Below are 24,328 nucleotides of genomic sequence, written 5' to 3'. Positions count from 1 at the left end.
ACTCATGCTCTCTCTCTCTCTCTCTCTCTCTCTCAAAACTGAATGAACATTAAAAAAAATTTTTTTTTAAAGAGTATTCAATGGTCAGGTCATGTTTAAGGGAATCCTTTTGGGAAGCATTATGCAAAGAAAATAAATCCTCAGTAACTTGCATTTCATTTAAATTTGTATTTGCGGGGAGCCTGGGTGGCTCCGTCGGCTCAGGCCATGCATGACCTCATGGTTTGTGAGTTCGAGCCCCATGTCGGGCTCTGCCCTGATAACACGGAGCCTGCTGGGGATTCTCTCCTTCCCCCTCTCCTCCTCCCCTACTCGTGTTCTCTCTCTGTCTCTCTCTCTCTCTCTCTCAAAATAAATAAATAAACATAGATTTGGATTTGAAAATGTCGGGTTCCCTGAAGGTGGATTCCCCAGGAAGCTCCCGGACGGTCACAGCAGGGAAGGGGCAGGCATGCTGCTGGGATTTTCCCAGGGTTCCCAGCTCCCCGCCTCCCTGCGGAGGCTCAGGTGGGGACGGCCCACACTGAGTTCCCACAAGGTCGCAGCTGTGGCTAAGAGCCCTTTTCAAGGGCAGGCGGGTAACATCATCACCAGCAGCGTTCTAAGAAATTCCACACTTCTCTCCTGATTAAATCAGCCGAGGGCTGCAGCTGAAGTTATTTCCAACCGAATCTAAATAAGGTGGAGATTCTTGGGCTCCGCGCCGAGAGGGGGAAGGAGCCCACGGAGGGCCACCTCACGGGGGCCGGGAGCCTTCCCTACGGTGTGGCCGAACCCGAGGCCGAGGCCGGGGCTGAGGGACCCGCCTCCCTCTCCCCTTCTCGGAGGCGTTTCTTTACTGTGGCTGAGCCAACACACACCTAGCGACGTCCGCTCCCCCATCCCTGGCTCCGAACCCGAACCCGCTGGCCCTGGGAGGAGACGGAGTGGCCTGGGCGTCGGGCCCCTTTGCTGGGGGCAAAGTCAAGGGCTCTCGGTTTGGGGTCCCCGAAAGGCAGAGCTGAGGCCAGGATTTGGGTGGGGGTGGTTCATCTGGAGGCAATCCCAGGGATCCCAGGGAGCAGGGGGCACGGTGGCTGAGGGGGTATGGCCGAGCGGGCACAGGCTGCCGGCCGGTGTGCAGACCGCACCTCCACATGGTGCCTCTGCGGCCGGCTGCGGCCACGGCGCTGCGGCCCAGCCCCCTCGGCGGAACTGTCCTCCTGGAGCTCAGACAGACCGAGCGCGCCCTCAGGCAGGGCGGAAGGACAAGGGTCAGAGACGGTGACCTCACTGCCCCCCGCGGGGGCATGGCGGCGGCCCGCCTGGCGTTCAGGAGGGCGCGCTGAGCACCTCCAGAACTGGGTCGCGGCCAGAGACAGGCCCATCCCTGAGTCAGACGCCCCTTCAGCAGCAGCGGCCGGAGCCTGTTGGTGTCAGGTGGCGGGGTGGGGGAGGACGCAACCTCGTTCCGGGGAGGGGGGGGTCTGGGAGCCTGGACACAGGGCAGCGGGGACCCACCGGGCTTCCGCGTCCCCATCTAAGCAGACACTCCCGTTGGCCCCGTGTGGCGGCGGCTGGCTCTCCCGGGATTTTTACAGTCAGTCTGGAAGAAACTGGGGCTTCTGAACAGCACGCGCCTCAGGGGGCCCGGGACTCAGTCAGGTTGAGGCTCTTTGTCGGGGGCCTTCAGAGGGGTCTCTTTCCGGGGAGAGGCCTGGAGGAAACCCCGGCCCCTCCTTGCCGGCTCTCACCCAGCCTCCGGCGCCGGACCCTCCCACCTCCGCCTGGGCCCCGCTCCCTGGGCTCGGCCCTCCTGTCAAGGCTGCCCAGCCTCTCCCTCCTGGACGCTCACACCCCTTGGCTGATGGTGTTGAGGATGCCTCTGGGCCTGGGCCTGTCTGCCCTGCTCCTCGGGGAGCCTTCTGGCCCTGCGAGGCCAAGACCCCAACCGTGAGGGCGGCCGGGCCCAGCCCCAGCCCGGGGACCTCCCTGCGGCCAGGGGACCACCGGCAGGCCCATCCTAACAGGCCTCAGGCCCCTCCCCCGGTCCCTGCAGTCACTTCCCTGGGCTGTTCTGTCAGCCCTGAAGACCCCTCCTTCCCGGGCAGAAGGCTGGGAAAGGGGCACCCCCCCCAGCAGAGCTGGCCCGCACCCTGAGGGGCTGGCTCTCCAGGGACGCGTCCTTCCGGGCAGCAAGGTGGGCCACAAGTGCCCCATGAGCCTGCCCCACGCCCCGCTGCTCTCCCTGCCGCAGGCCCGGCCCCAGGGCACTCCTTCCCGGCAGCCGTGCAGAAGCCCCTTATCAGGAGCCCCGGCCGCGCTCTGTTACCCTTGAATTTAAGCTCACCGCAAGGACGACGTGGCCTGGGAGCCGGGGAGCCTGATGGTGGGGGTGGGGAAGCACAGTGTGCACCGGGCCGTCCTCCCCGGCACTTCAGAACCTACCCCTCGGAAAGGTTGGAAAGGAGCAGAGGGAGGGCGTGGGGGAGGGGAGGGCAGGGGGCCGGCTGTGGGGAGGGTGCCTTGGAGCTGGACCTCCGGAGCCCTGGAGCCAAGGCCTGCCTGGGATTTGCCTGCGGGAGGGTCAGGCCGCCCGTTCTATCTGCCTGTAGGCCACAGCCCGGTCACGAGGTTAACGAGCTCCAAGTACGCTCCTTATCACGTCGCCGAGAGCCAGCGAGGGCCCAGAGCCCTGCACCTGCACCGTCCGTCCTCGGCGCCCTTTCTTTTACTGCGTGACCTCAGTAACTGTTACGGGTGCGGCCACGCTTTTATTAGGTGAGTGGCGGTTCCTTCCCTCTAGCCTTCGCCCGTGACGTCTGTGCCCAGATAAGCTTTCAAATGCTCAGTCGTTCACGGAAGTACTAGCCACGCTTTTTTTCCTCCTTTTCTGTTGGATGGCATCATTTACACCCGGGGAATGTGGCCTAACCAACCCCCCTCATGTAATGTCATCACACAAGGACACTGTAGGGCAAGGGCGCCCGAGCAGTGACACAACCCAAAAGGCAGCACTGGCCTCCAGGAAGAGACTCACAAAGACGAGCTTGAGAAAAATATGTGGAACAAAGATGCAAAGGATTAACATCCTCAATATGTAAAGAGTTCTCAGAATAAATAAGGAGCATTTGCCTTACTCGGGGACTTGCTTTGATTTCCTCCCCCGAAGGCATCCGTGGCTCCTTCCTCGGGTAACACCTCAGGAACCACCCCTCTCTCACCTTTAGCCCGTGAGACTCAGTGGGCTGACCTACACTTCCCCTCCAGAGGTCAGACGTGTGGCCCAGTCCGGGCCGATGATGGGGGACCCTGGGCTGCAAGCCAGAACCGCAGAGCAGGAGGCAGGCTCTCCCCTGGTGTTGGCCATCACTGCTACAAGACGGAATGTGCTGATGGAAAACAAGAAGGGCCACACAGGGCAGCTGAGCTGGGAGGTGGAGTTGGCAAGATGTAAGAGAACAGAGAAACTTCTTACGAGCGCCTGGATCTAACTCAGCCTGAAGCCTAACCTGAAAGCACGAACTTTCCTTTTTAGCTTAAAGCCATTTGGGTTGCGTTTCTGTTTTTCGCAACCAAGGGAGTCTGGGCTAAAACCCACTGATAGAAAACAGGGCAGGAAAGAAGGCCTGATAGTCACGAGGAATACGAATGGCCCATAAACATAAAAGCAAGAACCTATCTTAGTAAGGATATTGAAAATCACACATTAAATTGCACGCACACTGTTATGGACACCTACACCACAGCCCTTCAAGCCACACACACCCACACACACCTGTCCACATAGCTCGTGTCCAGATGCTGTGGTCCCGAGAGGAGCGTGTTATCCAGGGTGAAGGGAAGGGCCTCGGTCCGTCTGTGCTATTTGAGACTTGCACAGGTCCAGGGTGAGCCAAAGCCCCGCCTCCAGCCTGGCCGCCTCCCGTACATGGAGGTCCTTCAGCAGGTGCACTGGGACCCAGCCTCCGTCTGCTCAGCAGGGCCTGCCTCCCTGGTTCTGGGCCCTTCCAGCCTCAACGCAGGGTCTCCAGAGCAGGACACAGGCGACGGGGGAGAGGTAGCAGGGGACAGCAGTGGCTCCCGCTGTAGGAACAGTGTGGCTCTGGGGAGACTCACTCTGGATGGGTAAGGGTAAGGAGGGAAGGGTAAGGTGGAGAAGACCAAGGCGCGGTGTCCCCCAGCTGCTCTGGGCTCCTGGGAACAGCCCTTGCGGGCGTCAGCTCAGAGTGGCAGGTGGGGTCTGAGGCACACCTCCCTGGTGGCCGGTACGAGCCTGAGGGCACACGTTCTGGGCCTGCCTCGGCAGCACAGGCGGCCTCTGGTCTGTAAGGAAGGGGGTGGAGGGCCGTTGGGTGGTCCTGTGGTGCTTTAGGGTCTTGCTGGACCCTTGGACGTGGCTTTTTTTTTTTTTTTTTTTTTTTTTGATAAAAGATACATAAAATTTACCACCTTAACCATTTTTAAGTGCGCAGTTCAGTTGCATTAAGTAATTCCCAATGCCGGGGCGCCTGGGTGGCTCAGTCGGTTGAGCGTCCGACTTCGGCTCAGGTCATGATCTCTCAGTCCGTGAGTTCGGGCCCCATGTCGGGCTCTGTGCTGACAGCTCAGAGCCCGGTGCCTGCTTCGGATTCCGTGTCTCCCCCTCTCTCTCTCCCCTCCCCTGCTCGAGCTCTGTCTCTCTCTCTCTCTCCCTCTCTCTCTCTCTCTCTCAAAAATAAATAAACATTAGAAATTTTTCAAAAAACAATCATTCACGTTGCTTGGCAACCTTCAGCGCCATCCATCTCCAGAACTTTCCATCTTCCCAACCAGAAACTCTGTCCCCGCGACACACCGACTCCCAGGCCCCCTGCCACCACTGTGCTCCTTTCTGCCTCTACGAATCTGACCGCATGGAATCGGTAGAATATTTGCCCTCTGGTGACTGGCCCGTGTCACTCAGCATGACCTCCTCGAAGAAAGAAAGCTTTCTCTGTGCCGGTGTAGAAGTCTTTAGACACCTGTTCTAGCCTCACCCCTATACGTGAGGGGTATGTATGTAAATGAGCCAGTACAGAAACAACTCAAGGTTGAGGCCCAGCCCTCTGGTTGCCCCGGGAAGCTGGCTTTCAGTGCGCGGAGGGTCCACGCTCTTCAGAGGTGAGGTCAGCAGGCTTAGAGGTTGTCGCCTTTGACCCAAGGGCTAAGGACACCAGGCAGGAGAGTCAACCCCCTTCAGACTAGGACTGAGTGTCAGCTGGGACCAGAGAGGGGCTCCTGGAATGGAGGCCTGAGACGGAGCACATCCAGGGGACCCTGCCCCAGGCAGGCACCCTCAGACACACTGGACAGGTGGGGTGGGGTAGAGTGAGCTGCGTCGGCCTGAATGACCCAGCTTCACCGTCAGCATTTCAAAACACGGGCTATGGGGCGTGTGGCACAGCCTCCCGAATCACCGGGAGGAAGGGGGTCCTGAGAGCCGCTGAAGCCCATCCTGCAGCCCGTAGGAATCCAGCCAAGGACTTCTGTTTCTAGAACCTGAATGTCTGCCTGCTTGCCCTTCCTCCCCTTCCCGCATCTGGTTTGGGGGCAGAGGGCGAGAGAGCGCCCGTCCTAGATGCCTTGCAACGGCTGGGGCCGGGGGTGCTGTGGAGTGTCCCCGGGGACCACTCTGGGGGGATGCCGGCTCAGGCCTGGGAGGGGCAGGGTCCCAGCACCGACCCTGGGGCCCGGGAGCTTGGGGGAGCACCCCGGAGGGGTGGAGGGACTGGCAAGGGGGAGGGGAGGGGAGGCAGCCGCTGTCCGGGTTCTCTCTCTGAGTGGCTCAGCTTTAGGCGGGGGGACCCGGAGCAGGGCACTCCCAGAGGAGAGAGACGGGGAGCGGTCAAGGTCGGGGGCCACGGAAAAACAAGACCCGTCACTGCACACTCCTGTTTCTGGCTCACTGCCCCCATGCCCCTGCCCAGCTGCCTCACAGTGCACGAGTCTGCCCTGCTCGGCTGCGCCTCCCCCAGCCATACGCTCTGTCTCTCCCTCACCACACGGCCCCCCGGCCCCGCTATCCCGCTACCCCACAGCCCCCACAGTCCTATGGGCCCAAGATCAGGTGTCCCTTGCTGCCAGCTTCTCTGGAATATCCCACTACTGAGCTTGCCCTATTGTTTTAAATTGTCCGTCTTGGGCCTTTCCTGCACTTGGGGCTCTCCAAAGCCTCTCAGGTACCCTTCACATCAACTCGAGGGCCCTGGGACCACACACCATCGAGGGGGGACAGCGGGAGCTAGGCTGCGGGCCGGCCCCGGAGCGGACGGGCCAGCTTCCTCCCGCTGCTCAGCTGCCACTAACCAGTCCCCGGCCCCGGGATCTGGTTGGACCTTCTTCCCGGTCTGGCTGGTCCCGAGAGGCTCTGCCCACCTGCAAACTCTCTATGTTCTGAGTAGCTGTGGCCTGAGCTGTCTTGTTTTCTCCCCGACCAAATTTTTGTCCTTTCTGGTCTCTCAGGGACCACCACGGAGACGTGAGCAGGACCGCGGGGTGCCAACGCCCCAGACTTTGTCCCGCTCCGTTCCACGTCCCGTCTCTGCACGGCTCATTAGCTGTCCCGCCGTACTCGGGAGACGTCGCTGCGGGTGCGTGGTCTGGGGACTAGCTTTCGGTCATTTTTATTAGCTGATGGCTGTGACGTCTCTGCCTCCTCGTGACGTAAGTCTGTGTGTTTTCTTTTTAAACAAACAACGCAACAACAACACCGGAAACCATGGAAACCAGGTCAGAGGGGATGAAAACACCTCTGCAGGCTACGAAAAGGCCCGAAGCAGAGCCGGCCTCCTCCTGGGCAATCAGAGGCCTCCGTGTCGCCTTGGCAATGGGGGGACGAGGTGCTCCTGAGCTCTGCTGCGGTGGCCCGTGCCTGCGGGTCCCCAGGTGTGTCTGCAGGCCCTGAGGCTCCCGAAATTCTGCCCTTGGCCTCCAGGGACCACCCCCCACCCACGGTCTGCGCCGTCCTGAGCTGTCTGGGCCAGGTGTCCAGCCTTGACCCTGGATGCCTCTCCAACAGCCACATCACCCCCAAGCCAGCCTCCCGGGGAATGTCAGAGGAAAGCCTCATAGCACAGGAACCACGATGTCCGCGTGGAGGGGAGGACAACAAGGGGTTAAATCGGGGACGACACGGCCACTTCCACAGCGGAATTCCGGGCAGACACTAAAACCACCGCTCTGATGGCTCCGTAACGCCTGGCAGGACGCTTGCCGTCCGCGGCTGGTGAAGAAGGCTGGCAGAACAGGGTCTCCGCACGGTTTTCATCAAAAGACTGGATGGAAAAAGATCACACTGCCGGTAGCGTGGCCAGGGTTTTCTGTTTTCATCTTTCCGGACTTGCGCATTTTCTAAATTTCCTATCGATTGTGTGCCCAGAAGACACCGCTGAACGTGCTGGGATCCCTCCCGAGGCCGCACAGAGACCCAGTGTCCGGGCCTCTGTGTCACTGCCTGTCCCTCCTCCCACGGCTCACACCCGGAATGGGGGAGTCCTCTGCCACTGCCCCAGGGTCTGGGCTGGGCAAACGACTTACACTTCCTGTGCTGCCCAGCGGACCCCTGCTGCCCTCACCCCTTCTTTCCCCCGTGGGGAAGCCACACCCAGGATGGGTCGGCTCCACGCAAACATCCCAACCTCCTCTCCCCTCATCCTGGCTGCTTTCCCTTCCGTCACTCCTCGCCTGGCAATGGCCCAACCCTGGTTGAGCCCAGATACCCGCTTATGCCACAACGGTCCTCACCCGAGCACCTCCAGGGAAAAGTCACAAGGCCACCTGTGCAATAATTTGCAGACGGACGTTTGACGATGCTGAGCATGTCCACCCACATTTGCCTCTCCAGCCTCGGAGCTGCCTGGATCCCCCTCTCCGGCTTCTCCTCAGCTGCCTCCGCCGGCCTCCTGCTCTGTGTCCCCACCTTCTCTCGGGAAGACGGAAGGAGCCCCCCGTGGGATGCCTGCCAAACCCCTCTGCCCATCACCTTATCGCCTTATCCTGTTGCCTGTCTTCTTAATGAGGCATCTGCCCTGGAGAGAAGGCACCTTGTCTGTCCCCTTCCTGCTGTGCTCACGTGCCCAATATGCGTGGCACACGGCAGGTGCTCCGTGACTCTGGGTGGACGCCTGAGGGGGGACCCCCCAGGCACCGCACGCCTCGCCACCTCCCCTCCCTCTCAGACCCGCCCCCCACCCCCCGCTCGGTCACTGCCAGCGCATCCGTCACTGTCCATGGCGCCCGGGCACACCCCTGCACAGTTCTGACCAAGAGTAGAAACTCACATCGTTTCTGAATGAGTGAACAGCCGTAAAGAAGACAGTATAGCGTGCTCGATGACAGTCAGATGAGAGTCACTGCTTAGAAGTCCAACATCTCCCAGCAGGGGTCCGGGAGCTCTGTGCAGCCCCTGTGGAAAGCCCAGAATGAGGGGTGTGGCCACACTGTGGCTCCTGGGCCCGGTGCCTGGTCTGCACAAGGTCAGGGCACCCCAGAGGCCTCTGCTCTACAACACGGAGGAGTGGGAACTTTTCTCCCCACTTGCTTGGGACCGCCAGTAAGACGGCGGGAACTGAGGCATTTACAGGTGCGGCTTCCTTCCACCTGAGGACAGCTGGTTTATTCTGGGAACGCGACCAGGACATGTGACCACCCCCCACCAGGTTTCTAGATGTTGCTTTTCTTAAACGAGCCCGCGATAGGTACATTTCAGGTCCTTGCTGCTCCCTTGCCCAGTCCTGCGTCCCCTCCCACCCCAGTCTCCTTAAGACAGCTGTCTACAGAACGTCCATCAGGAGACAGACATCCAAAGGCCTGCCGGGTCCTCGGGTGTGGCACCAACCACAGCCTTGCTTTCTATCAGGCAGCCCCATTAGCCCCATTAGCCCCATTATCAGTGAGGACTCACTGGTGGGAGACAGAAATGGGAACCAGAGTCCTAGAACGTTGGATTCAAGAGCTGGTCTGCTAATAGGAAGTTTTTGCTGGTGTGTGTGTATGTGTGTAAGCCCAGTGTGTTAGAATTCTGCCCTGCCTGTCCCATGGCTCCCTCTCTGGGACCTCTCGGGACACATATCCCAGTCCCAGAGTCCCCAGGACCCAGGATTCCTCCTCTCCCAGCCTGTGGAGGGCCTCACCTGAGCACCAACGAGGCAGTCACGGACCCAGAGGAACCGTGGCGTAGGAGGTGATACCTTTGGAGCCGAGGTGTCCACGGAGGAGGGTGAGTGCTTTCTTCCCACCTGCTGAGCCCAAGGCCAGGGGCACTGATTCCCTGAGGCAGTGAGGGAGTGTCTATTCCTGTGTCCATGTCAAGTTCTGCAAATGTAACAGACGGCAGAAGGGACCGGGGCCAACGCTGAGGCCCGAGAATGCTGCTGGCAGCCAATCTTATTTTTTGATACGTGAAATCATTGGCCTGACCCCTTAAATAAACCACATAAAACCAAACAAGACAGCCAGGAGGACAGAGAAGGACCTTGAGTATCTAGGAGGAGAGTGTCCAGGAAGAAAATCACCTCGCCTTCCTATGGCGACAAGGGGAAAGCCACCTTACAAGGGGCGCTGCTGTCCCCACCACCTTTAATCTGGAGGGAACGGGTTTAGAACACCAGTCAGGAAAGTGTGAATATCGAAGGGACCCACTTGCTGCCGACGGGGTCTCCTGTCTCAAGACCTGAGGAGAGGAAGGTGAACTCCAGAAAGACTGCCATGAGAAGGCAGGCTTAAGAAATTCCAAATGGAAAAGAAAACCGACTTCCTGATTCTCCCGAATCTGCGAAGATCTACAAAACAGACACTATCCTTGCAGACGCTGAGAGCGTTTCTTCCGTTATGGCGAGTGGCGGAGTCCTCCCATTGTTTGCTTACCTCTCCTGGAGCACACACTGTGTATCCCCCCCTCATGACGCACACAGAGCGTGCAAGACGAGAAATCTGAAAAGAAGTCAAGGATTCTGGAAGGAATTATGGCCTCTGTGTGCCAAGGATGCAAAGAATAATCGAAGATCCTTGGAAGCAGAGACGCGTCAACGGCAAGTTCCCAGGGGTGCCAGCCAGAGTCCCACTGGGAGAGGTGGCAGCCGTTCTGGGGTCAGACTTTGCCTCTGCCCTGCCTGCGTTCTCTGCAGAGCAGACTTTCCACCCAAGGGTTGGGGCGGAGGGGTGGCCACGGCCCACACGGGGCTGTTCAGAAGGCTGGAAGCTCAGGAAGGACTAGGTCTAAGGGACAAGTGCACCTGGGTCCAGGGACCTTCTCTGGGAAGGCAGCTTTGGCTCTTTGGGCTGAAGGTTTTTATTCAGCGATGACACAATGTTTCCAAACAGCCAGCCAGGTGTTTGCAAACACCTATGACCTTTCAAAAGACTTGGCTAGACCTGGGACGGGAGGGGGTGGAGGGGCCCTGGTTTGCTGGGCGTCCCTTTGGATGAGCCTGAGGAACGTCCTGGGGTCACAGAATGAGGGGCCGCAGGTGAGTGCATTCAGATCCCTGATTTCTTATCTCTGCATCTTGCTCTCCTAGGAGATTAGTGGGCCCCCCAGAAGGGAAGAAAAGCAGTTGTGAACTATTCAGCCGGAAGAAAGTAAAAATACTCCTCCAAATTCTCGGCAGATATAGCTGGGACAGATCATCAGGGCACTTCTGAAAGACTAAGGAAAATTCTGGAATTGTTGGTGTCCCCGAAAGGCCTTTCAAAACAAACTGACCCACGAAGAACCGCCCAGGGAGGGGTGATTGGGAAATATTCGGTCTGGCTGGTGGCTGTGCATCAGGAGAAGCACATCCGAGTCCTACATGGTGTCCTCACCAGTCCAGCCACCTCTCCAGGCCACGCATGGAAGCCTCTGGAAGAAGGCTTCTAAGTTCTGCATCCATCTTACTTAAGTTTTGCTCCCCACCCCCTCCCATGAAATAGTGTTTTCATTTAACACAAGGGAAAATGATTCTAGGCTAGACGTAAAATTTAAATCCCAAACCACTGCCTTCCTAATGCCTAATGTTCAAAAAATGTCATTCACCCATAGCCTCTGTCTTCCCTAGAGAACGTGTTATTTTCTGATGAGGCATAAGGGGACATGAAGTGAACAGCAATACCAACGGCAATTGTCGCCCACTGCCGTTGTCATCCTGTCCGGCCTCTTCTCTAACAGGGAATAGGCTGCCGGGCACCAGTCCTGGGGGGGGGGGGGGGGCACAGGACTGTCCCCGGCAGCTCTGGGGAAACAGGCAGCAGAGGAAAGTAACTAAGTCCACAGGACCTTCCCTGTCCACTGCTGCCAAGGAGGAAGTCCTGGCCTGAGCTGACCCCACCTGTTGCCCCCCCACCCCTCCACGGCCCCAGGAGCAGAGTCCTCCCCTTGTCTGAATGCAGAGCATCGGGGACTTGTCGGAGAACCATCACCACCTCACTGAAGGTGTTGCTAACTGGGCTCCCCATAGCTGGTCCCAAGAGCTTGAAGACCTCAGTGGGCAGAACCCATTCCCACCGACACCTCTGGCCCTCCAAGAAACCGGCCTTCTGGGCCTTTCCACCTCTCTCCATCCCCCTGGGTGCCTTCGTCAAAGCAGAGCCCGTGGATTCCCTTACAAAGGTCCCCAAGCCTCCTCTGGTCTGTCACCAGCTGCTGACCCGCAGATCTGAGGGAGAACGGGGCGGGCTGAACCACGCCACTGGCCGCCTTGCGGGGGCGGAGGGCAAAGCCAGGACGAGAACCCGACCCATCCCACCCGGGGCTCCCCGTACCAGAAGATGCTGCCCAGGTTTCCTGTGTTTAAGTTTCTCACTCGCTAAACAATAGATTTGTGCAGAACAAAGGTAACCGGAGTTGGGCTGTCCCCAGGTCTTGCGTGTCTGCAGCTGCCGAGCCCCAGAGGGTCCCTGGGGGTGCTGGCGCTTCTCTGGGATGCTGGGGGGGGGGGGCAATTCGGGGAGTGGGAGCTGGCGGGCTGTCACCTGGCATCCCGTGTGGCCCTATTCTGCGAGTCTGCGAGCTTTCCCGAGCCCCACCTGCTACTTCTCCTAATAGAGGTGCCAAGTCCGAGGACTTTCGACAGAAATCGGGGCCCTGTACCCCGGTAACGGGGACCCCGGACTACGGGTCCAAAGAGGACGCAGCAACCGCGGTGCTGCACTTCCGGGGGGTTGGGAAGCGCCCCAGAACCAAGCCTTTGGGAAGAGCGCGAGAAGCGGGGGCGCCGCGCCAGGGCGGCTGCGCGCGCTAGCAGGCGGAGAACTGTACCCCGGGACTGGAGGCCGAGCCGCCTGCAGCGCCCGAGGCGCCCGGTAGGGGGCGCGCGCCGGCGGGAACGCGAGCGCGGGCGGGACGGCGGGCCTCGGCGGGCCTCGGGCGGCCGGCGCCCCTGACGTCACCGCCCCGCGGTCGCCAGGGCGACGGCCCCATCAGCGCGCGCGTCAGAGCCGCCAGTCTCTTGGCAACCGCCCGATCTCCCGCTCTCCCTTCGCCTGGCGCTCGGCCGCGCGTCGCTCTGGCGTCAAAGCGACGTCAATGGGGATGTATCAATCCGGCGGCGGCGGCGGCGGGGGCGGGGCCGGCGGGGCGGGGCGGGGCCGGCGCGGCAGGGCCGGGGGCGGGCCGGAGGCGGGGCCGGGGCGGGGCCGGGGCGGAGCCCGCGGCGGGCGGCGCGTGCGGCCCGAGCGCGCCGCGCGGCCTCAGAGCTGACATGCGGCGCGGCCCGGGCGGCGGCGGCGGCGGCCCGAGAAGCAGGCGCTCGAGAAGCAGGCGCCCGAGCAGCGCGAGCGACCGAGCGGGCGGCGGGGGCCGCGGGGAGAGCGGCGGCCCGGCCTCGGCGCTCGGAGGGCGGCGGAGGTGAGGCGGCGGCGAGGCCGGGGTGGCCGCCGCCGGGCTCGCGGCGGCCGGGCCGGGGCTCCGGAGCTCCCGGGCTCTGGTTTCCGACTGCCGCTCCGGGCTCCGGGGCCCGAAGGCGCGCGCGTGGGGGTCTCGGAGCGGGACGCCGCTCGCCCCGCCGCCGCCGGGCTCCCCTTTGTTGTGGGGCGGGCGGCGTGGGAGCGGGTCCACCGGCCCCACGGAACTGGGGCTCCGGGGGGTGGGATGGAGCGGACCGCGGGCGGCGGGGTGGGAGCGCGTCCCGGCGCCCTGCGGGGCTGGGGGTCCGGGGATCGGCATGCAGCCGGCCGCAGGCGGCGTGGGAGCGGGTTACACACCCTGCCGGACTGGGGGCCCGGGGTCGGTGTAGAGCGGATCCCGGGCGGCGGGGTGGGAGCCGGGCCCCGCGCCCCGCTGGGCTGCAGGTCGGGGGTCGGGATGGAGCGGGCGGCGGGGCGGGGGGCGGCGGGGGAACGGGTTATACACCCCGCGGGGCTGAAGGGATCTGGGGGTCGGGATGGAGTGTCCCCAGGGCGGCGGGTGGGAGCGGGTCCAGGCGCCCTACGGGGCTGGGGGGTCGGGGGTCGGGATGGAGAAAGACCGCGGGCAGCGGGTGGGAGCGGATCCAGGCGCCCTACGGGGCTGGGGGGCCGGGGGTCGGGATGGAGCAGAGGACCGGCAGGGGGCGGGGAGGGTGGGAGCGGGCCCACGCGCCCCGCGGGGCTGGGGGGTCGGGGGGTCGGGATGGAGTCGACCGCGGATCACAGGGTGGAGGGGGTCCACACGCCCGAAGGGCTGGGGGTCTTGGGAGCCGGAGTGTCGGGAGCGGGCGTGGGAGCGGGCAAGCGCCGGTCGAGGTGAGGTGTTTAGAAAGGAGCAGAGTGAGGGGGCGGCGGGGAGCGCGAGCCGCCGCCCCCCCCCTCCCCGGGTCGGGTCAGGCAGGTCCGGTGTTGAGTGCGCTCCCGGGTGGCCCGCAGGTGCGCCCCGGAGCCATGGTGATCATGTCGGAGTTGAGTGCGGCCCCCGCGGGCTCCGGCCAGAGCCAGCAGAAGCCCCTCCGGGTGGGCTTCTACGACGTCGAGAGGACCCTGGGCAAGGGCAATTTCGCCGTAGTGAAGCTGGCCCGGCATCGAGTCACCAAAACCCAGGTGTGTGCCAGACCTGGCCTGTGAGGACCCTCCCTGGGGGCGGCCGGGTGGTTTCCCTGTCCTCAGGGTTCATCGTGCAATGTCTCAGTGCTGACAGTTCTCAGTTCCACGAGGAGAAAATGCTTTATGTTATGGTTCTGAATAATTTCGACAAATACTAGGGGACAGCAGAGAGAGTAATGACCGGATGACCCAGGAGTGTGGGGCTCTGGGATCCAGGCCGAGGCCCTGTAAAGTGAGCTAGAAGACATTTAAGATACTTCCTTAACTTTAAGTACCATTAATGGTGACTTGTTTTTTTTTCCCCCCAACTTTTTGTGACCTTTGGGGACATAAAGTGTTACAGAAATTAAGCTGCAAAAAACAAAACGTGTCAATGAAAGGCGTTTGTTTGGGGACAAAAATATCCTTTCTTTTAAACTGTAGGTTGCAATAAAAATAATCGATAAAACTCGATTAGACTCCAGTAATTTGGAGAAAATATATCGTGAGGTTCAGATCATGAAGCTTCTGAATCATCCTCACATCATAAAGCTTTATCAGGTAAGGACTCAAGTTTGCGTTTTGCTGTTACTTCTGGCAAGTGTATTTATTACCTTTTATTTTCAACAATAAGTCTGCGATTCTGAATTTTGCCCCTCTCTTTGGGTGTGTGTGGGAGGCAGGGGGTTGGCTGTGTAAGGTAAATAGATTGATTTTTGTAAGCTCTTCAGATGCGTTTTCAATTATTTTCTTGCTTTTGGATCATAATTGAGATTTGCCTCATTAAAATTTTATTTCGTATTGTCATTCGCTCCAGTTTTAAATGCGTAGAGGTCGGTTGTTAGATTCACTTTCCTAAGAAAACAAACAACCAGACGTAGGTATTGTCTCATGTCAAGCATTTAGCATAGGACAGATTTTAGTGGAAGGAGACGCTTCCCCCTTTGCAGATGATTATTCAACTTTAAAACCGGCTGCGTTTACCAGTTTCCGTGAACTCTTTGCAAAGGCAGTGGTAAAGGCATTTGTCTTCCCGTTTCAACTCTTCCGTCAAAAACGGAGAGATGAAAATACTTTTGCCGTGGTGAGAACAGAGAACTTGTCATTGAATCCGCGTTAAGAACATGCCTCGCCCTATCCGTCTGTCGGTTTGTTTTGTGACTTTATTGTCGTTACCGTGTTTTAACTAATAAATCATACCTTTGGAATATTACAAGCGCTGATTTAATGAGCGCAGTAAAGCAACTCTTACCCGACCACTTCTGCAGATGAGATGCCGGCTGCTACGTTTTTTGCAAATGCTCGGTATTTCATCCAGCTGTGCCGGGTGTAAGTTCCTTCTGGGGATTCTCGTGAAGCCTCCCGAATCTGAGAGGAACACGGGACGGTGCGGGTGTGTGTGTGCCCACGGCGAGGCTCGGCGGGCAGCGTGGCAGGAGAGGGCGTTAGAAGAGAAAACTGTCCCACGGAAGTAGTGTCACCGGGCTTGTGTTCCCCTGAATGACAGTTCACTTAGAGTCACTGAGTGCAGTCATCAGCCCTCCACCGTACGCTCGGGTTTGTGTTTTGTTTCTGTGTCATTTTTAGTTGTGCTGCTTTGATAAGAAGTTTCCTCCGCGGCCGCTGATGTCAGTGCCTGAGAAATGTGCCTGGCCTGTTTCCGCAGGAGTGGCCCGAGCCCTGTTTTTGACTTTGCTGGAGGGATGAGCCAGAGTGTACCTTCCTGGTCTTCCTGTCCCTCTGCTGGCCCATTGTGTGGAGGAGCCCAGTTAGACAGCACATCGCCCCCAGCATCAGAGTGAGAGGTCCTTTCGCGGAGTGAAACCTCTCGGTGCTGTCTGGGTCGCTTTAACTGTTCGGACGTGATAGGGACAGCAATGCGTGTCATTCCTCGGGGTTTTACGCTGGTGTCTAACTCTCATCCAGCTGGCCCAGGCCCCAGAACCTTGCTGAGACACTACACTCTTGCCTGGAGGTTTCCCAACACCCCAAACACGTTTACTCTTAATTCTTTCTCCGGCTCTCTTTTGAACTGAGGAGAGGGACGAACCTCGGCCTTCCTGCTCAGGCCTCTACCGCACACATAGAGGGCCAGGACACTTCAGGACGTTGGAGATTCTTGGTCACACACACTGTGTTTGCTGTCTTGTTAGATTTACGGCTTAAACCAGTTGCCTTTAGAGTGTCTTTTTTACGGAAAAACTGTATTTCGAACCCTAAAGAAATCTGTTCCTGTGAGCACGTGTTGTCTCTGTGTCTCCCTTTGAAATCTTGTAAAACGCCTGGGAAGGAGGTGGATTTCCTTCTTTTAGGACCAAAGATGTGAAATTTACCTTGTTTCTTAGCTAGCTGTATTTTCAACTCTTTTTTAAAATTGTTTGCACAGTGAAGTAAAATTCTCGACCCGTAAGTGAGCCTGCAGGGTGTGTTTGACCTCGGCTGTTGCTACTGACACATGCTGAGGGGTTTGCCGTATAAAGAGCAGTCTGTCGTAGCTTAACCTGGCGGAACCCGCTTCTCAGCGCCCAATTCATCATGTCAGTAACGCAAGGGGGAAGGGGTGTTCGTTATCTGTTATTCAGCCTGCGCTGGCCCGAATCATCTGTTGCCTGCTAGGCTTCTAGAAGAAAGCCCTAGCGGTGCATGCTGCGGGTGTCAGACCTCTGAGGCCTCACAGAGCCGGCGGGTGGGTGAGGCAGTTGCGTTAACACGGTGATAACAGGAAGGTTCTAGTGCGTTCGGATAGACAGGTTAGTGAGGAATTCACCTCTGATGTTTTAAATTCTTTTCCTGAATAGGAACCCCCGTATCTGTTTCTTTAACACAGAAGTGTTTATTTTCTTTCCTTTTTAAAGATAATGGATACACTCATCCTCGGGGAAGTTAAAAATTTACTGGGGTTCGAGTAGATTATTTATGCCGTTGGCATGTTCTCTTCCCGTGTGGTTAAACGTTAGGTCTTTGTGTTTTTAGGTTATGGAGACAAAGGATATGCTTTACATTGTCACCGAATTCGCAAAAAATGGAGAAATGTTTGGTAAGTCACGCCTGTGTCTAACGTCTGTTGAAAGCGGAGGGTTTAGCTGGTCAGGCATCCGCCCTCCGGCGTTTGGGTCTGCCCGTCTTTAAGTCGTACGGCATTCCTCACTCGCGCTCCAGACGATGGCCAGACTTCTGGACGTTAGGGCTGGAGCTTCGGCTTGTCACTCCTCAGATTATCTGACCTCCAACGGGCACCTCAGCGAGAACGAGGCACGGAAGAAATTCTGGCAGATTCTGTCCGCCGTGGAGTACTGCCACAGCCACCACATCGTCCACCGGGACCTGAAGACCGAGAACCTGCTGCTGGACGGCAGCATGGACATCAAGCTGGCAGGCAAGGGGCCCTCCGGGGCTGGGGGCGGGGGGTGGTCCCCGAGCCCGGGAAGCGCGGTCTCCTAAGGGCCCACGAGGCCCCCCGCTGTGGGCGCGCGCGCCTTTGTGTCCGTGGCCCTGCCGTTTCCGCCGTGACCTCACCGTCCGTTTTCCTGTCCCTCAGATTTTGGATTTGGGAATTTCTACAAGTCGGGAGAGCCCCTGTCCACGTGGTGTGGGAGCCCCCCGTACGCGGCCCCAGAAGTCTTTGAGGGGAAGGAGTACGAAGGCCCCCAGCTGGACATCTGGGTAGGAGCCAGGAGCCCGCGTGGGCGGCGCGCGTCAGACGCCAGGGCCCCGGCCGCGGGCGTGCGGGCGCTGACCCCAGGCCGTCCGTGTGGTCTTTGCAGAGCCTCGGCGTCGTGCTGTACGTGCTGGTGTGCGGGTCGCTCCCCTTCGACGGACCCAACCTGCCGGCGCTGCGGCAGCGGGTGCTGGAGGGCCGCTTCCGTATCCCGTTCTTTATGTCTCAAGGTGGGCGACCCGGAACGAGGGGTTTGCACAGGGGGCGGGGGTTTGGTTCCCGAAACGCCTGCCCGACGGTGTCTGGGAGTGCCGTCAGGTCCCTGCCGCCTGCGACACAAGCCCAGCCCACTGGGTGTTTCCTCAGTGCCCTACTTGTGGGGCGGGGGGGGGGGGGGGGGGGGGGGGGGGGGGCCTCGACTCTGCGTTCCCCCGAGAGGGCCTAGTCTCTGGGATGCCGGCCGGCCTGGTCCTCGGTCTGGGGCAGGTCGGCAGGACCCCGTCCCCTCGATTGCTGGCTCTCCTGGCGGCAGGTCCTGAGCGGCAGCCCGGGGCCACCGCCCCCGGTCTCAGCGTCCTTTAGGACGGTCACTCGTGTGTCGCGCTCAGGAGGGGAGCCTGGTCCCCAGCGGGGCGGTGGGGGGAGCACGCAGGGGGGCCGCCCGGGCTCAGCGGGCCTCCCTCACCCCCCAGACTGTGAGACGCTGATCCGCCGCATGCTGGTGGTGGACCCCAGCAAGCGCATCACCATCGCCCAGATCCGGCAGCACAGGTGGATGCAGGCCGAGCCCCCGGTGCCGCGGCAGGCCTGCACGGCCTTCTCTGCGCTCAGCTACAACGCCAGCCTGGGCCGCTACGACGAGCAGGTGTTGGGGATCATGCACACCCTGGGCATCGACCGGCAGAGGACCGTGGAGGTGAGGGCCACCGCCCGGCCTCGCGCGGGCTTGGACGGGAGAGGCGCTCACTCCGAGGAAACGCAGGCACTCGCCAGTCGAGTTAAAACGGGAGCATGGGCTAATTTAAGGGCCAGCTGTCCACTCCTTTAAAGGATATTCTCGGCCACCCAGGAATAACCCTGGGAACAGGCCTGTCAGGGAGCCTCAGCCGCTCGGGAAGCGTCGGAGGCACCGCCCGCCGCGGAGCCCTGTCGCCCCGCTCTTCCCCGTGCTGGCCCCGCTCTGACCCCGCTTCCCTCTGCCTCCTGCAGTCACTGCAGAACAGCAGCTACAACCACTTTGCTGCCATTTATTACCTCCTCCTCGAGCGGCTGAAGGAGCATCGGCACACACAGCCGTCGGCGCGGCCCGGCCTGGCCCGGCAGCAGAGGCCGCGCAGCTCGGATCTCGGCGGCTTTGAGGTGGGGGGGAGCCTCCTTCCCGAGCTCTGCCCAGACTGTGCACCCCCACGCCCGCCAGTTACGGTCCCTCACCCAGACGGGCCCGGGACTGAGACGCCCGCTGAGCCCGCCGGCCCCCGGGTGCCGTCTCCTGCCCATGCGGCATGGGGGGTGGGGGGGTTCCTGTGGGAGCCACGAACCAGAGGCTACATGGAGGAGAGGGGGTGCCGGCCGCTCCGCTGCGGGTCAGGCACTACCCTGCAGCCACTTGTTCCTTAACTGTCCCCGGTCTGGCCTCCTGACACCTTCCCCTGGTCACCCTGGGCGGCATGGCCTTGGAGAGGAAGGTGCATATGTCCTGAGCCCAGGCAGCTGGTGACTGACCTGTCAGCCCCGCGGCAAAGCCAGTGGGGCCTTCCTAGTGACGCTGTTTGCGGTTGTCCCCAAAGCTACCTCCCTGCTGACGTCTGTCCTCTGTCTGCCCGCAGGTGCCTCAGGAAGGCCTGTCTGGTGACGCTTTCCAGCCCTCCCTGCTGTGCCCACAGCCCCAGGCCTTCGGGCAGTCTGTCTTGCAGGCGGACACGGACTGTGACCCCCTCAGCTCACTCCAGGTGTGTGATCTACACTGGGCAGCCGTCGCGTGGGAGGGTCTCTTCCAGCCGTGGTGACGACCCCCACCCGCGTCCCATGGAGCCCCAGGAGTTACGGGTCTGTGTCTGTCCCCCCAGCCCTTGCTCTTCCCCCTGGACGCCAACTGCAACGGAGTGTTCCGGAATCGCCCCATCTCCCCGAGCGGCCTGCTAGACGCGAGCATCAGTGAGGAGGTCAGGCAGGGCCAGGGCCTGGAGGAGGAGCGGGAGCCGCAGGAGCCCCTGTCCGGCGGCACAGGCCGGAGGCACACGCTGGCCGAGGTCTCCACCTGCTTCTCCCCGAGTGCCCCTCCGTGTAAGTGCCCGGTGGGGCAGGAACGCGGCCCGGGGCACCGGCCAGGGGGCGGGCGTGCGGTGGAGACTCCGACCGGCCGATGGAGAGTGCACCTTATTGGCTGGTGGGCGTCTGATTGCCCTTGTCCGGATTTGCCTTTTGCTCTGACCCCGAGGCCACGCAGATCCTACTTCGAGACTGCACGTGGTCCTTCGGTGGCAGGACAGCTTGGGGTTTAGCTGCCCCCGGGGGCCGGAAGGGCCGGTCCGCAGCCCAGGCCCCCATGTGTCCTTGTCTGAGCCCCACCGGTCAGCTACGGCGGCAGCCACACCCTCAGGGTGGCCGGCCACCATCATGGCTCCCAGACGCCTCTGACAGCCTCTGGCCGTCGTAGACTCCTGCCCCATGTTGAGGGTAGGCACAGGGAGGCCAGTACCGCCGTCTGCCCCTGTCAGCTGGCCCCACGGGCTGTCCCAAGACCCAGGGGCTGTGCACCAGGCACGGAGAAAGTGTCCGTGCCCCTTCTTTCCTCTGACTTCCGGTGAAAACTTGGGTGCTGGTGGGTTGCTTCTGGCCTTGGGGAGCGTCAGGCCCCTCAGGAGCACGTGCTTCTTCTGCAGGTATCGTCGTCTCCTCCTCCGCCGCGAGCCCTTCGGAGGGCACCAGTTCCGACAGCTGCTTGACCTTCTCGGCCGGCGACGGCCCAGCGGGGCTCAGTGGACGCCTGGCCGCCCAGGGGCTGGTGGGCACCTGTTCCCCTCTCAGACTGGCCTCACCGCTCCTGGGGGCCCAGTCTGCCACCCCAGTGCTGCAGGCTCAGGGGGCCCCAGGAGGGGTCACTCTGCTCCCCATCAGCTTCCAGGAAGGCCGGAGGGCATCGGACACCTCGCTCACTCAAGGTGACTAACCTTTCCTGCTCCCCTTCCACCCGTCCCAGAAGGTGCTGTGTGTGCCCCTGGGAGGGTGTCACCCTGTCCCGGTGCAGATGGCGCGCCCCGAGTCTCTGGCCGGGGAGCTCTAGATGTCCCCGTCTTCTGGGACGAACTCACAGGGTCTCCTAGTGGCCGGTCCTAAAAGCCCAGGAGACACTTGGATGCCAGGCCGCAGCGCCTCACCTGGAGGAGGGGACAGGTCAGGGAAGGACCCTCCACAGAGGCAGCCCCCACCTGCCTGCCTGGGCTCCCTCCCTCAGCCCACCGCCCCGCTCGTGCCTCCGTCCACAGAGGACCCCTGCCCAGACTCGTTCGGGGTTGGAGCTGCTGCCCCAAATCAAATTCTGAAGAAAAGAGGACTTAGCCCCGGGAGGGGTCATCCGATCGGAAGACCAGAGAGTGCCCTTAACCCCCACGGGAAAGCAATCCGTTCACGCCTTCACTTTTGCATGGGGTCCCTCCCTGCTCACGCCGGCCCGGGGTCTGCGGGCCACCCACGGACCGGCTTGATTTTGCACCCCCCAGGGCTGAAAGCCTTCCGGCAGCAGCTGAGGAAGAGCACGAGGGCCAAAGGGCTCCTGGGCCTGAACAAGATCAAGGGGCTGGCTCGCCAGGTGTGCCCGCCCTCCTCCTCCAGCCGGGCCACGAGGGGCGGCCTGAGCGCCTTCCAGCTGCCCGCGCCGAGCCCGGGCCCGCACGGCGGCGGGGCCGGCAGCCGGGAGGGCCGGAGCCTGCTGGAAGAGGTCCTACACCAGCAGAGGTACGCCCCCCGCCTCGCTCCCGTGACTGCCCCCTGGGGAGGGCTCGGGGACGTCTGGGTTTCTGGAGTAACCTGATCTCGGGAGCTCCTCGCCCTCTCCGCGGAATCAGACGCGTGCACCTGCCGGCCCCTAGTGTGGGGGGATCCGCCGGTGGGGCCTCGTTCCGGCGGATGGGGGCGGAGGGGGGGAGCAGTCGGCCTTCCTCACTTCGAGGCCCGCCCGTGAGTGGGGGGCGGGGGGGGGGGCAGCGAATAAGAACGTCGCGTCTGCTTGGCATCTCTGAGCTGCTGCAGAAGCAAGACGGAGAATGGAAATGTCAGGAATTGCTCAGGGATTAGTCACGCACAGCCTCGCGCGTGGGGAGCAGCCCCAGCCGGCGGCTGACCCGCCCCCTCCCTCCCTCCAGGTTGCTCCAGCTCCAGCACCACCCGGCGGGGCCGCCCGGCTGCCAGCAGGCCCCCCAGCCGCCCCCGGCCCCGCTGGTCCTCGCCCCGTGCGACGGCGCGCTCCTCGTGTCGGGACTCCAGAAGGAGCTGGGGCTGGCGCCCGGCCCGCTGCTGCCGCCCCGCTTCCTGCAGGCGGGGGGCTCCCCGGTGGCGGCGGCGGCCCAGCTGCTGGACACCCACCTGCACATCGGCAGCGCCACAGCCCCGCTGCCCGCCGCCACGCTGCCCCCGAGCTTTGTGGCCGCGGGGCTGCCGCAGGCGGACTGCGAGATAGAGGACCTGACCTCGGGCCGGCTGGGCACCTTCGTGCTGGTGCAGTGAGGACCCCCCCCCCGCCTGCGGCTCGGGCCGGCCGGCCCTTCGAAGCAATAATTTCAGAGTATGTGAAGACGTTTCCGGACTCGAAGCCAATAAGTTTCTAGAAGCGAAACAAGCAATACGTTTGGTGTTTTGGCTTTTTACTTTCTTCTCGGTTTTACTTTTTCCCTTGCACTGAGCAAATGCAACTCTGAGCAGGGCCTGGAAACTTTCTGAAGAAAAATAATAATTGAGGGGCGTGCCAGGGTGGGCGGACGGGGAGGGGAAGGAGGGCGGCGGGGCGAGAGGCGACAGGGCTTGGCTGGACTGGCCAGCGCCACTGCGGTCGGGGCGGCGGGAGGGGGCCACGGGGGCCACGCGGGGCTTGCCTCGGGAGAGACCGTGGCGTGGGCCGCGTGTCCATCCGCGTGCGTGCGTGTGTGTTTGGTAGCCTTTTTTGTTTGTTTTGGTGAACGATTCTCCACTCCCCGAAACATTTACGCTTCAAAACGAGGACTGTGAACTTTCTACTTTTATGTATCAGTTTTTTTAAAAAGGCTCTGTTGGCCGGCCCAGGAGAAAATAATCTACAAATTCCTGGAATTCTCTACCCTGAAATCAGAACCCCAAGGACGGTGTTTTCTTATTTTAGATGAGAACTTTTATCAACTGCTCGAGGTCGGTTTCCAGGATCCTTCAGAGGAGCCGTAGGAAGAGACTAGAAGCCGTGGGTGACTGAGGTTGGGGCTCCGGCCCGGATCACGTGGCTTCAGTCCCCCACGTGCCTCGGAGGGCCCCGGAGAGGTTTCTTCCTGCTGCCCATCTTATTTCCGCTGCTAATTTAAGTTTTTATGCATTTCATTATCAGGGTCCAAAATGAACAACTGACCAGGGCGGGGGGGGGGGGGGGGGGGTGCAATACGGCCAGGTGTGGCCGTCGGGCAGGGACAGGCGGAAAGCGGGGTCACGGGTGTGCGGCCCCGCCCGCCTGCCGCCACCGGGCCGTGGCCCGTGGTGGCCCTGCCTCATCCGGGCCGCACACGTCAGGCTTTCGTTCGAGAATACCGCAGTGAGAGGTCAGATCAGTGTTGTTCAAGCTTTGTTCCTTTTTTAAAGCAGATACTGTCCATGTATATAAACAGACAGATAGACACTACTTATTTTTTATATTTTTTACTACACTTCTGTGTTCCTGGTGTCACTTTTGCTCTCTGGTAACGTTAGCAAGCACCGGCACCAGGTCGGCGCGGAGGGGGGAGACGGGAGACGAGGCGCGTCCTCACCTGGCGGGTGAACTCGGGTCAGAAGCCACCCGACCCCCTCTGCACCAGTCAGTCCCCGTCCCTCGACCCGACCCAGGTGCCTTCAGCTCACTTTGGCTCTTACAACCTACAGTATTAACAGGGGAGAGGAGGGCGCTGGGAGAAGCCGAGGACACCCCCCTCCCCCCGCCCCGGGCTCCTAGAGGGCAGGGGGCCGGCCGCGTGCACGGGGGGGGGGCCGCGGCCCGCGTGTCCGCGCCTGCCAGGCTTCCTGCTACCGGCCACCGGCCCTGCCACGGCCGCTGCTGCTACCTCCCCGTGGCTGTCGCCGGAGAGTCGGGGAAGGCGCTGTCCTCGCGCCTGGCCACAGAGAAATCACCAAAGCCTCCTGCTGACTTGTGACGAGGGCCCCGGGGGCGTCCGGGCCTCCGGATCCACAGAGGCGGCGCGGCCGACTCCCCCCGAGACCGGGGTCCCCTCGTTAGACTCCTTGCTGTCGTGACGCCACAGATCAAAGGCCTCGGAGCCGTGACAAGCACTTTACTTTCACGGAGGTTTTCTTTCCGGCTGTGAGTCGTGTCTCTGCGTCTTGTGTTTAGGTGTGTGCGACGTGCGTCCTGTACTTTCTCCACAGCGCCGGTGCGCAGACTGGCGGCCGTAGCCTGTGCGAAGGCGCCACGGCGCCCGATTAAGGTGTACAAAGTTTGGTTTTTTTTTTTTTTTTTTTACCGCGACGGAA

General features: G+C 61.2%; 1 protein-coding gene and 1 long non-coding RNA gene across 3 annotated transcripts; one reads left to right on the top strand and one right to left on the bottom strand.

Annotated features, from left to right (window-relative positions):
- Nucleotides 1–6,517: 6,517 nt before the first annotated feature.
- Nucleotides 6,518–10,114, bottom strand: LOC115524216. 2 transcript variants are annotated; one of them, XR_003971980.1, is made up of 5 exons: nucleotides 9,865–10,114; nucleotides 9,132–9,312; nucleotides 8,280–8,404; nucleotides 7,744–7,918; nucleotides 6,518–7,274 (listed from the first exon to the last, which is right to left on the bottom strand). It is a non-coding gene; the product is annotated as an uncharacterized LOC115524216 (long non-coding RNA). The 2 variants fall into 2 exon arrangements; XR_003971979.1 differs by having other exon boundaries at nucleotides 6,518–7,918.
- A 2,663-nt stretch (nucleotides 10,115–12,777) lies between these two features.
- SIK1 (salt inducible kinase 1) lies at nucleotides 12,778–22,692 on the top strand. The gene is made up of 14 exons (XM_030330193.1): nucleotides 12,778–12,823; nucleotides 13,819–13,989; nucleotides 14,416–14,532; nucleotides 16,945–17,008; nucleotides 17,186–17,347; nucleotides 17,510–17,634; nucleotides 17,736–17,859; nucleotides 18,322–18,545; nucleotides 18,839–18,988; nucleotides 19,456–19,578; nucleotides 19,696–19,912; nucleotides 20,512–20,790; nucleotides 21,349–21,583; nucleotides 21,991–22,692. Exons 2-14 carry the CDS (start codon nucleotides 13,834–13,836, stop codon nucleotides 22,349–22,351), a joined length of 2,337 nt encoding a protein of 778 aa, XP_030186053.1. The 5' UTR covers nucleotides 12,778–12,823; nucleotides 13,819–13,833; the 3' UTR covers nucleotides 22,352–22,692.
- Nucleotides 22,693–24,328: the final 1,636 nt, after the last annotated feature.

The sequence above is a fragment of the Lynx canadensis genome, chromosome C2, assembly GCF_007474595.2.
Source record: "Lynx canadensis isolate LIC74 chromosome C2, mLynCan4.pri.v2, whole genome shotgun sequence".
Classification (NCBI taxonomy): domain Eukaryota; kingdom Metazoa; phylum Chordata; class Mammalia; order Carnivora; family Felidae; genus Lynx; species Lynx canadensis.
The sequence above is the reverse complement of the archived record's forward strand: the minus strand, read 5'-3'. Positions and strand labels throughout refer to the sequence as shown.

Excerpts from the sequence above, each read along its gene's own strand:
- SIK1 (XM_030330193.1), top strand. The coding sequence starts at position 13,834 with ATGGTGATCATGTCGGAGTTGAGTGCGGCCCCCGCGGGCTCCGGCCAG. Across the intron at positions 18,546-18,838 it reads ACCGGCAGAGGACCGTGGAG|TCACTGCAGAACAGCAGCTA; the intron begins GTGAGGGCCACC and ends TGCCTCCTGCAG. Across the intron at positions 20,791-21,348 it reads GGACACCTCGCTCACTCAAG|GGCTGAAAGCCTTCCGGCAG; the intron begins GTGACTAACCTT and ends TGCACCCCCCAG.